Raw genomic sequence first — 12415 nt, 5'->3', positions numbered from 1 at the left:
GTGTCTGTAAAGTTTTTGAGTCTTGGTGTTTACATCAGCGACTGAATCCCCTGGCTGTGGACGTTCCTCATCTCTTAGCCTTTTTGCAGCAAGGGTTGTCTAAGGGTCTAGCCTATAGCTCACTCACAGTTCAATTGTCCGCCTTGGGTTCCCTTAGGGACAAGTTGAGGGGGAGGTAAGCCTCTCATCCTGATGTAATTCAATTCCTGAAGGGGGTCAAGCATTTGCGTCCTCCAGTTTGGAAATTATGCCTGGCTTTGAACCTCAAGTGCTCTGTTGGGCACATTTTTCAGCATTTAAGGGGAGCGTCTTTGAAGGCTTGACTTTGAAGTTGGCGTTTCTGGTGGCCATATGTTTAGCCAGATGGATTTTGGAGCTGCAGGCACTGTCTTGCAGTGATCCCTTTTTTGCGTATTTCTAACGACGGGGTGATGTTGCAAACGGTCCCCTCCTTTGTTCTGAAGGTGGTTTCCTCCTTTCATAGACAGTAGAACTTCCGGCCTTTCTTGAGTGGACTAGGGATTCCCCTCAGGATAGACAGCTGCATCTTTTGAATGTGTGGTGGACTTTGTTGTATTATGTGAAGGTCAATAACAGTTTTCGGTGATCAGATCACCTTTTTGTGTTCTATGATGCGAAGAAAGGGGATAAAGCTTCTAAGGCCACAATCTCTCTGTGGCTGAAAGAGACCATTTGCTCTGCTTATATTTGTAAGGGTCGTGAAATTCCAGTGGGTCTAAAAGCACATTCTACAAGGGTGCAGGTGGTCTCCTGTAGGGCTGCGGTGTGGTCCTTGCGTCATACTTTCACCAGGCATTACTGTTTAGACGTGTGAGCACAGAAAGATGCAACTTTTGGTGAGTGTGTTCTACACCCGGGTCTAGGGGTGCTTGGGTACATCCCACTTGTCTGAACTGATCTGGGTATGAACAGAAAAGGAAAATTAGTTCTTACCTGCTAATTTTTGTTCCTATAATACCAAGATCAGTCCAGAGACCTACCCCATTGCTGCCGAAAGACTGAATTTCCTGATACTTGAACTGTATTTCTAAAATATGTTGAGTTAAGTGGTTATCATACTGTTTTGTTCTCTGGAAATATGAGAGGCTCGAGTTCAGGGAGTTCCAACTCAGATTGCCTGTTCACCCTGGAAAGGGGTTTAGGGACTAATCTTTGGCTTGGATACAGATCAATACTGAAGGACTGCAGGTGGTGCACTCAGATATGTAGCAGTGCCTCAAAGTTTTTATTCTCTGCCTTCATCTTTTGATAGGAATGCAAAACCCACTTGTCTGGACTGATCTGTGGTATTACAGGAACAAAAATTAGCAGGTAAGAACTGGTTTTTCTTTGCGTGGCAAATATTTAAAGATCTAATGAGTGGCAAATTTAACTGGTTAATTTCAACTGGTTAACTTTGGGTATTCAGCTGCAGCTAACCTATTAAAGTTGTGGCTGAATATCCGGTTAGATTTGTTAGCTATTCATGTAGCCACAATTACGGGCTGATGCAGTAAAGTGCGCTCAGGCCGAGCGCACCGTTAGCCCCCATTTGGACGTTCGTTTTTGAGGCGCTAGTTTTACCCCTTAAACAGTAAGGGGTGTGGAAAATGTGCCCAACTTCCCCCCCCCCCCCCCCCCGAAACTAATAGCGCCCACAACATGCAAATGCATGTTGATGAGCTTATTAGTCCCGCGCGATACAGAAAGTAAAATGTGCAGCCAAGCCGCACATTTTACTTTCAGAAATTAACGCCTGCCAAAGGCAGGTGTTAATTTCGACCTGCACCGGGAAAGTGTACAGAAAAGCAGAAAAAACTGCTTTTCTGTACACCCGACTTAATATCATAGCGATATTAAGTCTGAGTCCCCAAAGATGGAAAAAAAAAAAAAATCTGCCCGTGGATTGGAAAATGGACGCTCAATTTTGCCAGCGTCCGTTTTCCGAACCCGTGGCCGTCAGTGGGTTTGACAACTGACATCGGTAAAATTAAGCGTCTGCTGTCAAACCTGCTGACAGTCGCCACTTCTGTCAAAAAGGAGGCGCGTGTCGGGAGAGCTGGCGCTCGCCGGCTCTCCCTCGCGGTTTTCTGTATCGGCTCGTTAGGGAGAAAAATGTAGCCAGTTAGCGCAGAGTATTGCAATGATCAGCTAAACTTGAAGGGCATGTTCCAACTTGGGCCCCCCTTTATTTTATCCAGCTAAATCTGTATGCATAACAATTTTGTGCAGACAGATTTTAGCCAGGAGTGGGTAGAGAGGGTGCAGGGTTTTTTTTAAGAGATTTTTTTTTTTTTTTTTTTTTTAGATTTATGCAGTTCAAAGAAGTCAAATTTTTTTTTTAATTTTTAAAATGTTTTTTTAATATTGATTCCTATACTACAAATACTTTGTCTTCAAAAACCTTTCCACTTTTTTTTCTTTGGGAAATAGGTACAAATCTGAACTTGAGAAGAGCCAACAAATTTCAGCAGACCTATCATCCTATTATACACCACCACAGAAAAGTGTCGTCATTCGTTGTTCACCTACTCAGTATCACAATGGTAATTTTTTAAAAATATTATACAGCAATTTAACATGTTTTACTGTAATAAAATTACAGTAACAAAATGGTGCACAATACGAAGGAAAAACCACAAAATTATATAAAGAGATATCAAATTCCTTAACAAAATTTTTTTTTTTTTTTTTTTTTAACAATCTATTGTGGCTGTCATAATAAGCACTCCTGGAATTCAAAACACCTTCCTTGCCAATGTCCAGTGTTTTTTAAATTTTTCTTTTGCACTTTAAAATACGTCATGTGATAAAACATATACTTTTTCAGATGGCATTGTAAAAAAAAAAATAGACATAAGGGCTTGAAAGGCAGTTGATATTTCCAAACAATTTTATTACTTTCCCTGAAGTTGGATTGGTCCACTGAGTACCAAGTACAGTTTGTGCACAAAATTTACACTTACTACATTGACTGACCAGTTGTTGATGCTATTTGTAAAAATATTTGTCTTTAGAGGTAATGATGAATGGATGATAGTTTTTGATGTTTCTTCCTCTTTTGTATGCAATCAATGGTGGAGTGGCGAACATTGAATACGGTACTAGAACATGCCAGTGTTTAAAAATATAATAGACGCAATAGTTTTCGCCATATGAGAATATTGTGAGACACATAAGAACGTGTTAATGTGCTTTCCTTGTCCCAACAGCATTTTTATAGGCTCTTATCGCTTGGAATGGGTAGTGACAGTCAAGTAATCACATGCTCAACTCTCATGCATGCATAATGAAATCTTCATTTTTGGAACATATGCGTTGTATTCGCTAAAAATTGTCCCACTGGAAGGTTTTTCCTCAAAATCACACTATGGAAACTTTGAGAAGTGCAATAGATTGTTTTTTAGCTGGTTTACGGTATAGCAATGTCTCTATTTTGTTACCTTCCTTAAATAACCAAATGTCTAGGATCACTATTTCCCTGTACCCGGATCAGTCCAGACTCCTGGGTTTGGCCCCCCCTCTAGCAGATCGAAACAGAAGTTTACTAAACAAAAACTCCTGCTGGTGCCACCTACAGTCTGGCAGTATTCTTCTGTCTCCAGCAGGTGGAGGAGGTGCCAAACCTACAGTCTGTGCTAGGGTCTAGTTTGTGTGAGACAGTATAGTTAGGTACAGTTAAGGAATAAAGAGGGAAGAGAAAGAAAGCGAAGGACCACAGTGTTTGCCTGCAGGTCATAGCCTCCCAGGGGGGTGGTGAGGTCCTGAGGGGACCATCCCTCCCTGGTTTCAGAGGCAGCTGAGGTACGGGGTAGACAACCCTGATTGCCAGCTTGTGGAGATCACTGGGGGTGAAACCAGAGAGCCCGGCTCACTCCCCCCAAGTTTGATCCAGGACCCGGAGGCTTATTGTCAGGTATTTAAAAAAAAAAAAAACAAAAAACCCCACATTTCACTAAGTATATTTTTCTTTGGGGCTCGACTCTACCTTCTCTCCGGTGCTGTTGGGGGCTCTTTGTGCTAAGTTTCGCCGTGTTTTTTGTCTGAATTACAGTACTTTGTTTTTGTAGCGGCATGCTGCATTGGGCCGCATGTAGGGCCTGCGGCGCCGCGCGGCCGCAATTGTCACACAATGGGATATGTGCCGATTGCCTTCCGGAGAGAGAGGGAGCCTCCATGACCCGGGGCAGGGTCGTACTTAGGGTCCAAACTGTGACGGGCGCCTTTGGGAAGCTGCAGCACCCGGCCTCTGGTCCTTTTCCTGCGAAGCATGGGAACGGGCGCCATTTTAGGTGCACTTGGTCACTGCCTCTGGGAGTGGGTGCCATCTTGCCTCTGATAGTACCAGCGGCCTCCGCAGCACAAACAGTGCTTGCGGAAGAGGACTCTCCACCGCGATTGTCACCGCAGCGAAGGGAACCTGAGGGGGACAAAGCTGCGGGGCCTGGCTTGCCCACTGATGCGGACCCCAATACTCGGGGTGAGGGTATGTCCTCGGATTCTTCTTTCTCCTCTGACTTTGTTTTATTGATGCATAAGGCCCGGAAGGCGGGAAAGAAGAGGCCGCACAGTCATGTTTCTCTGCCGGAGTCCCAGAAGCGAGCCAGGCCCGACCAGGAACCGGGTCCCTCGGGGGGACAGCGTCCCTTCGCGCACAGGCACCGGTGGGGGATACAGATACCTCTTCCTGTATGGATGACCAGGATTTGCCCATCCGACCACTGCGGGGGGGGGGGGGGGGGCTGGAAGGGGGGGATGCCGAGCTTTTGCAGAAAGGTCTGCGGGCGTCCCATGGGGCGGATGGCGACGATCCAAAGGTGGCCAGGCTGTTTCGCCGGGATGAGCTGGGTCCGCTCATCCCGGCTATCCTTGGAGAATTAGGGATCCAGCTGCTTCAGGAAGAGTCTCGGTTAGGGGCTACGGATCCCGAGGTGTTAGGCCTCCGGGGTCCACCCTCGGCTTTCCCTTTCCATTTTTCAGCTACGGGTTTGCTATTCAAGGAATGGGATACTCCGGATTTGGGCCTTAAAGTGGCGAAGGTGATGGATAAGCTCTATCCCCTGCTGGAGAAGCTTTGGAGCTACTAAGAGTTCCTAAAGTGGATGCTGCGGTGGCGGCGGTCATGAAGAAAAGAATCATCCCATTTACGTGGTGGACAGCCCTTAAGGATTTGCAGGATCGCAAGCTGGAAGTTCAGCTCAAGAAGATCTTTGAAGTTTCCGCGTTTGGCATTAGAGCAGCTATTTCTAGTAATTTTTCCTTGTGCGCAGGTCTTCGTTGGGTCCAACAGCTCCTAGCCAATGATTCGCTTTCACAAGAGGAAGCACTCCAGGCGCTTGAGGCGGTGATTGCCTACATGGGGGAATGCCTTTTATGACCTGCTCCGCACGTCAGCATGTTGTTTATTGTGGCTCCGTAACTGGGCCGCGGATGTGTCCTCAAAATCTCAGCTGGGATCTTTACCTTTTAAGGACAAGATGCTGTTTGGCAAGGAGTTGGAAGATCTGATCCAGTCTTTAGGAGAGAATAAGGTGCATCGATTGCCAGAAGATAGACCGAAGTCGAGAGGGTCTTTTGTTTCCATACCTAGTTTTCGTGGAGGTTGGAGACCTCTGACCTCCCGGGGGTCCGTTTCTTCCTTTCGCCACAATGCCAGCAGGCAGCAAACATACTCTCAGTCCTTTCGCGGGTGCAGTTTCGGTAGACCTGGCTCCACCCAGAACGTGCCGGGCAGAGAGCCCTCACAATGATGTGCAGCCTGTCCATTCCTCGGTTCCAGTAGTGTGAGGTCGTCTATCCCTATTTTACGAGGAATGGGCCAAAATCACATCTGATCAGTGAGTCCTTGCTGTGATAAGACACGGATACGCGTTAGATTTTGCACGCCAACCCTGCCAACTATTCCTGGTTTTGCCCTGCAATCTTGCAACAAAACGCCGGGCGGTCAAGGAGACTTTACAGTGTCTTCTCGACCTCTGCACCATTGTTCCGGTGCCCTCCGCGGAGCTTCGAATAGGCTGTTACTCCATTTACTTCGTAGTACCCAAGAAAGAGGGAACCTTCCGACCCATCCTCGATTTGAAAAGGGTTAACAGATGTCTGCGGATCCCGCGGTTCTGTATGAAGATGTTGCACTCAGTAATTGCGTCAGTCAGACTGGGGGAGTTCCTTGCGTCCCTAGATCTCACCGAAGCATATTTATACATCGGGATCCGGGCAGATCATCAAAGGTTCCTAAGGTTCTCCATGTTGGGCTAGCATTATCAGTTTCAGGCACTGCCATTCAGACTAGCCACCGCTCCCAGGACGTTCACCAAGATTATGGTGGTGGTAGCTGCTCAGTTGCGCAGGGAAGGATTGTTAGTACATCCATACCTGGATGATTGGCTGATTCACACGAAGTCGAAAGTGCTCTGCCAGGAGGCGATTCACCGGGTGCTTCTGTTGTTGAGATCGCTGGGCTGGGTAGTCAGAGGCCAAGAGCCATTTGGTACCCTTTGTCACTGGAATTTTTGGGAACTTTGTTCAACATGCGTCAAGGGACAGTGTCCCTCACAGAGGAACGTATGCTCAAACTCCAAGGCCAAGTACGAGCCTTGTTATCCAAACATGTTCCGACGGTCTGGGATTACCTTCAGGTCCTGGGCTCCATGACTTTGACGCTGGAATTGGTTCCATGGGCTTTCGCTCATATGCGGCCTTTACAATCAGCATTGCTGTCCCGATGGAATCCAGTTTCGGAACAGTTCCATCTCACTCTACCTCTGACGGAGAACGCTCAGTACAGCCTGGATTGGTGGTTATCCCTGGTGAACTTGAGGCGAGGAGTTCCCTTGGTGGTTCCGATCTGGATGGCGATCACAACGGATGCCAGCTTGTCCGGTTGGGGAGCGGTATGTTTGAGAAAATTGGTACAGGGACTATGGTCCCCGGAGGAAGCTCATTGGTCCATCAATCGTCTGGAGACCAGAGCAGTCCGCTTGGCGCTACAGGCGTTCTTTCAGCTTCTCAAGGGCAAGGTGGTCAGAGTCCTTTCCGACAATGTGACCACAATAGCTTATATCAATCGTCAAGGCGGAATAAGAAGTCGACCAGTAGCATTGGAAGCTCGTCTCTTGATTGCATGGGCAGAACAGAACTTGGCCTGCATAGCAGCTTCTCACATTGCCGGGCTGGAGAATGTTCAGGCGGACTTCCTCAGTCGCAACAATGGGCCCCAGACCTGGCTAATTTATATGTAGCCAAGTTTGAGGAACAGTGGTTGACAAATAGTCCTTTTCAGCCACACATCCATCTTTGGAAACACTACATTTTTGTCATTTGGCATGGCACAGAAACAGTATTACAACAATTCAAAAAGTAGCTTAACACATGTAATTTACATTTCCAATTCACGTTTCAATGTAGTAGGGATAGTATGTCATTTTTAGATATACAAATCATTTTGTTTCAGGGTAAATGTCAGTTTTCTATTTTCCGGAAGCCCACAGACTGAAATATGCTTTTATATTATTCTTCATTCCATCCACAACATTTACGAGATAATCTTCCAGTAGGTCAATTTTTGAGCCTTCGCCGCTGTTATTGTTTGTAAGGTTTTGGGTGGACCCTCGGACGCTGTGGCAGATGACCAAACCCATGGGGGGAAGTCCCGTGAGAGGCCACAGGTCAGGCTCAGCTTTAGGACACACAACACAAAATTATCTTTTATTAAACAGGGTTGAGAAGCCACCAGAGGTGGCAGTAGTGAGTAGAGATGAGGCCTGGCTGGGCTTGTAGTCCCTCAGGACACTGGAACAGCGATCCCTCAATAGCTGTACTGTAGTGGAGAGAAACTGAGGTAGTGAGTACAGTGGAGCATACACGGGGTTCTGGAATAGAGCCTCATTGGTTGATTACTCACACAGCGGATTCTCCCGGAAGGTAACACAGAAGCTGGAGTAGAGGCAGGCCCTTGAGGAGCGAGTACCTGGTTCCAGGGAGCAGCTCTGAGAAAAGTAGATGGTAACTCACTGATGGTGTAGGCAGCGGTTTCTTCCAAGCAGAAGTGAGCTCAGGCAATGAGTCCGGGAACATGGGCCCTTGAGCGAGTACCGGTTCCAGACAGCAACCTGAAAGAAAAGAGAGGCCCCGGAGGAGCGGGTACCCCCGATAGTGTAAGTCCAATTAAGGAGAGGCAGAGTAGCTAGGTATGGAGAGCGAATCCCATCCGTAAGGAGTCCCTTGCTAACTCAATTAGCTAGCAAACAGAGTAGGCTTTTGTATCCGGGATGCGTGATGTCATCACAGGGGGGACGCCCCTGAGGTTCGCGCCAAAGAAGGAATAAGAAGCAGGGTCACGCGGCGCACGCGCCCTATGGCAGCTGAACAACATGGCGGGATGCAGTGCCCAAGCCGGACCGGGGATGCCGGAGAGGACGGCAGGCAGACTCCCATCAACTGTGGGAGGAGTCACCAAAGAGGTAAGGAGGGCGGAGTGGAGACGCCTGGCAGCGACAGTCGTAACAGTTGCCTCTGCTCCACAATTGATGAGTTTCAAATACAAGCTGAGCATATGACAAATAGATTCATACAGAGAGGATATCCCAAAACCATAGTTTCCCAGGGAATAGTGATAGTTATGACTCCTTGGTAGGAGGTTGATTCCAAAATGGTTCGGCTGTTCAGGAGGGGGAATTGCCCTTTTGTTAGTGCAATCCTTAGCACATTATGGCAAGCAGACTGGGCCGGAAAAGGATGGGGATTGCCCTATTTTGTAGGGGCCTTTGTTTTCCATCCTTATAGGATTGTTTGTCTGTCTTTTTTGAAATGGTCTCTGTGGCACAGGTTGCTCTGAACGCAGAGTAGAAAGGGGAGAGGGCTATAGTATAGCTATGTCCCCTGCTTGAAGTGGTGTTGCAGCCTTTTTCAAATGGTTGCACGGAGAGTCCTTGTTATCTGTTTCAATTTGAAGAGAACATGGTTCTCAAGGATACCCAGGGCACGTTTGGGACCTTTCTCCAGGGAGTTTTTGGAGTTGTGGCCTGGCGCTTCCTAGTGTTAGGGCACACACAGGAAGATGGGAAGACACCTTTGAAAGATGTTTTGAAGTCTTGGCCTTGGACATACAGTTGGCTATGTGCAGCAGATAAATGGCACCGGCCTATTTGTGCTGGGTTTCAGCATTTTCAAATAAAGGGGGTGGGGAGCCTCTCATTCATCCAAGCAGGCAAAGCGTTTGGTGGCTGCTATACCCTATATTGTGGATGCTTTGTATGACTTGCTGTACACTTTCAGCCCAGAATTTGAGGACCATTGTTTCTGCCAGAAGTCTCTTCTGGTCCAAGTTGTGGCTTGGCAATCTTTCCTTCAATGACAAGCCTTTGTTTGGCGAACACCTGGAACAGCTAGAGACTCACTAGGGTGGGTCCGTTACCCAAAGAGGAACAAGAACAGCTTCCAAGGAAGTACCAGTCAGGAAGGGGACCTTCCTCTTGGAGGCAGGTGTTTTCCAAGCTGCAGTCCTTTCCGGATTCACGTAAGCCCACCCATGACAGCTTTGGTCCTGGGGCCAGAAGGAGTAAAAGCATGCAAAGCAGTGTGGCTAGTCCATTCTTCCCCAGGAGTCATTGGGAGGAAGTTGGCCTTCTTTTGTGAGGAGTGGACCAAGATAAGACTAGTGGGACCTCAGTCATAAGAAACTATTGCATCTTGGAATCTGCTTATCCGGTCTGTGGGGCCTACATGAGCTACCTGTGCACCTCCCATGCCAAATGACACTTAGAGGCGATTGTCCTGGTGCCCCCTGGGAGTGGAGCGAAGGATGGTATTCCATGTATTTTGTGGTCCTGAAGAAGGAAGTTACCTATCTGCTCATTCTAAATCTAATAAAGGAGAATGCAGCTCTGAGAGTGCCACATTTCTGAATGGAGACCCTATGCTCTGTGATCGCTGCCATCTGTAAAGGGAGAGTTCCTGGCTTCTCTGGCTCTCATAGAAGCATTATCTATGTTTTCTCATCAGGGAGGAGCATCAGAAATTCTTTCACTTCCTGGTGCTGGGAGAGCAATTTTTATTTCACATCATGCAGATGTTATAGACCCTGAGGTTGGGTGGTGAATCTGGCAAAGAGCAATTTCCTAGCGTGTAGCAGATGGACTCAGGACCAGTGGGTATAGTGTACTCCTGCTAGCAGTTGGAGACGGATCAGATTTCAATCTGATGTCAGCTCCTAGTACATATACCCCTGCAGGAAGTTCTGTGCTTCAGTATTTTCCATCTCCATAGCAGTTAGGGACTATCTGCACGCTCTCAGAGCGTTAGACCAAAATTAAAGAACAAAACCCGAAATTTAAAGAAGAAACCTACCTGAAGATGAGCCCCGCACTCCTGCAGTGATACCCTCGGGTCCCTCCCCCAGTTGAGTTTCCCGAGGCGATTTCCGTGGTCCCTTGGAGGTGAGCCTCGGTCCGGTGGCCGATTCGTGGCAGGGACCTAGCCCCCGAATCCTTGGGCGCGGCGTAGAGGCAGCCTTGGTCCGGTGGCCGATTCGCGGCGAGGACTTAGCCCCTGATCCCGGGCGCGGCTGAGAGGCAGCGGGTGCACCCCCTCGAGCATGGCGGTGAAGGTATTTGCCCTCTCTCTCCCGCAGCCAGAGACTGCCTGGAGCGAAACCGGGAAGTGCCGAAGACAAGGTAAGGTGGAAATCTTTAAGCCGGTCTCCGAAGTTCGAGGAGGAGCACAGGTCGGCGATCAGAACCTGTGCCACCGGGTTGATCCGCCCTAGCAGGGCTAGGCCCCCGGCCGTTCCAGGGTCTGCCCACGTGGAGACCCTCCAAGGAGGTCGCCATATTGCCCGCATGCTCGCCGTCGCCATCTTGGCCCTGTTTGCCGAGCCGCCCGCCGTCCGTTCCGAGCGCACAAATTAAGCTAAGCGCACAAAATTACTTGTGCGCATAATCTTAGGCGCACATAAGACCTTACGCGCACACAACAAGGCGCACATCTACGGCTAGGCGCACATCTGCGCGCACATATCAGACGCAATGGAGCACAGAAGAGCTTACGCGTCCACAGAAATGGCACCTCCAGAAACAGGAATAAAAGCTCAAGGCCTCTGCCTAGCATGCCACATCAGAGCCGCACAGAGCGAGGAAGCTGACGGGCTATGCGCACACTGTGAGGAGGCCCTGGGAGATCCAGGTCAGGGCCAGCCCCACCCAGGACCCAGTTCTAGCTCCTCAGGGGGCATCCCGGACATAGCAGGCCCCAGTGAATCCACCCCACAGACGGGGACCCCCAGGGAACCGGCACCCCTCAACTTAGACCCAGCGTCGATCTCTTGGGTGGAGCTTTTAAGGGTATTCACGCCTTTGTCAAAATGCAAACTGAACCCCGGGCGGAACAGACATATGTGCCACCAGAAGACCCTCATGCCCCAGGACCCTTGAGGCCTAGGCACAGGCTCCCACCACCCAGAAGCCCCACCTACGGGAACACTGATTTCTCCGAAGAGGAAGTTGAGCCCCTCGAGGAGGGGGAACTCCCCTCGGGGACGGAGCCACACCCGAACCATGAGACGATTCTTCACAAAGGATGAGCTTCCGGACCTTGTATCCCAATGCCTATCGGAGCTCGCTATCCTGGGCCAAGGCACCTCGGGGGAACCTAGCATGAACCCCCGGCTGGAGGGCCTTCGACAGACGTCTTGCCATTTTCCTCTCTTACAGGCGGCACAACAGCTAATTGACCTGGAATAGAATGCTCCAGAGTCCCCATTCAAAGGAGGTCGAGCCTTGTCGGCCATGTACCCCCTGGACCCAGCGACCAAGGAACTGCTGGCGTGCCCCAGAGTGGATGCCATAATCTGCGCGGTCGCTAAGCGCACTACCATCCCAGTGGAGGGAGGAGCGGCGCTCAAGGATGCACACGACCGGTTCCTGGAAGCCATACTAAAACAATCATTTGAGGTGGCAGCCATGTCACTGCAGATTGCGGCCTGCTGCACCGTGGTGACACGTTCCTGTTTATCTCAAGCCAGGAACAACACCCAGGGAGAAGACATGGAATCGGCACTATCATTCCTCAATGACGCGGCTTCCGATCTAGTGCGCACAGCAGCCAGAGGAGTGTCGTCCACAGTGGCAGCCAGGAGACAACTCTGGCTTCGAAATTGGTCGGCTGACGCCTCCTCCAAGACATGCCTCACGAGACTGCCCTTCAAAGGATCCATCCTCTTTGGCAGCGAACTAGAAAAACTGGTCAACAAATGGGGCGACTCCCCATTACCTCGCCTGCCAGAAGACAAGACGAAGAGAAACCAGCGTCCCTTCCCTAGGTCCTCCAGAGGCAGAAGCTCACAGCGCTTCAACCCTTACAAGAGCAACTATCAAGTGCCCCGCCCTACGGGCAGGAACCAGTCCTTTCGGAACAAGCA

At 49.4% G+C, this 12415-nt stretch overlaps 1 protein-coding gene across 4 annotated transcripts in view; it reads left to right on the top strand.

The window, feature by feature from the left end:
- Nucleotides 1-12415, top strand: part of CENPF (centromere protein F) — a 256055-nt gene that overhangs the window by 54799 nt on the left and 188841 nt on the right. For all 4 annotated transcript variants that reach the window (XM_029593203.1, XM_029593204.1, XM_029593205.1 and 1 more), the window contains exon 4: nt 2434-2546. In XM_029593203.1, coding sequence (XP_029449063.1) covers nt 2434-2546 — 113 coding nt within the window. The remainder of the gene's footprint in view (nt 1-2433; nt 2547-12415) is intronic.

The sequence above is a fragment of the Rhinatrema bivittatum genome, chromosome 3 (assembly GCF_901001135.1).
Source record: "Rhinatrema bivittatum chromosome 3, aRhiBiv1.1, whole genome shotgun sequence".
In the NCBI taxonomy this organism is placed as follows: domain Eukaryota; kingdom Metazoa; phylum Chordata; class Amphibia; order Gymnophiona; family Rhinatrematidae; genus Rhinatrema; species Rhinatrema bivittatum.
This window is presented reverse-complemented; position numbering and strand designations above follow the sequence as displayed.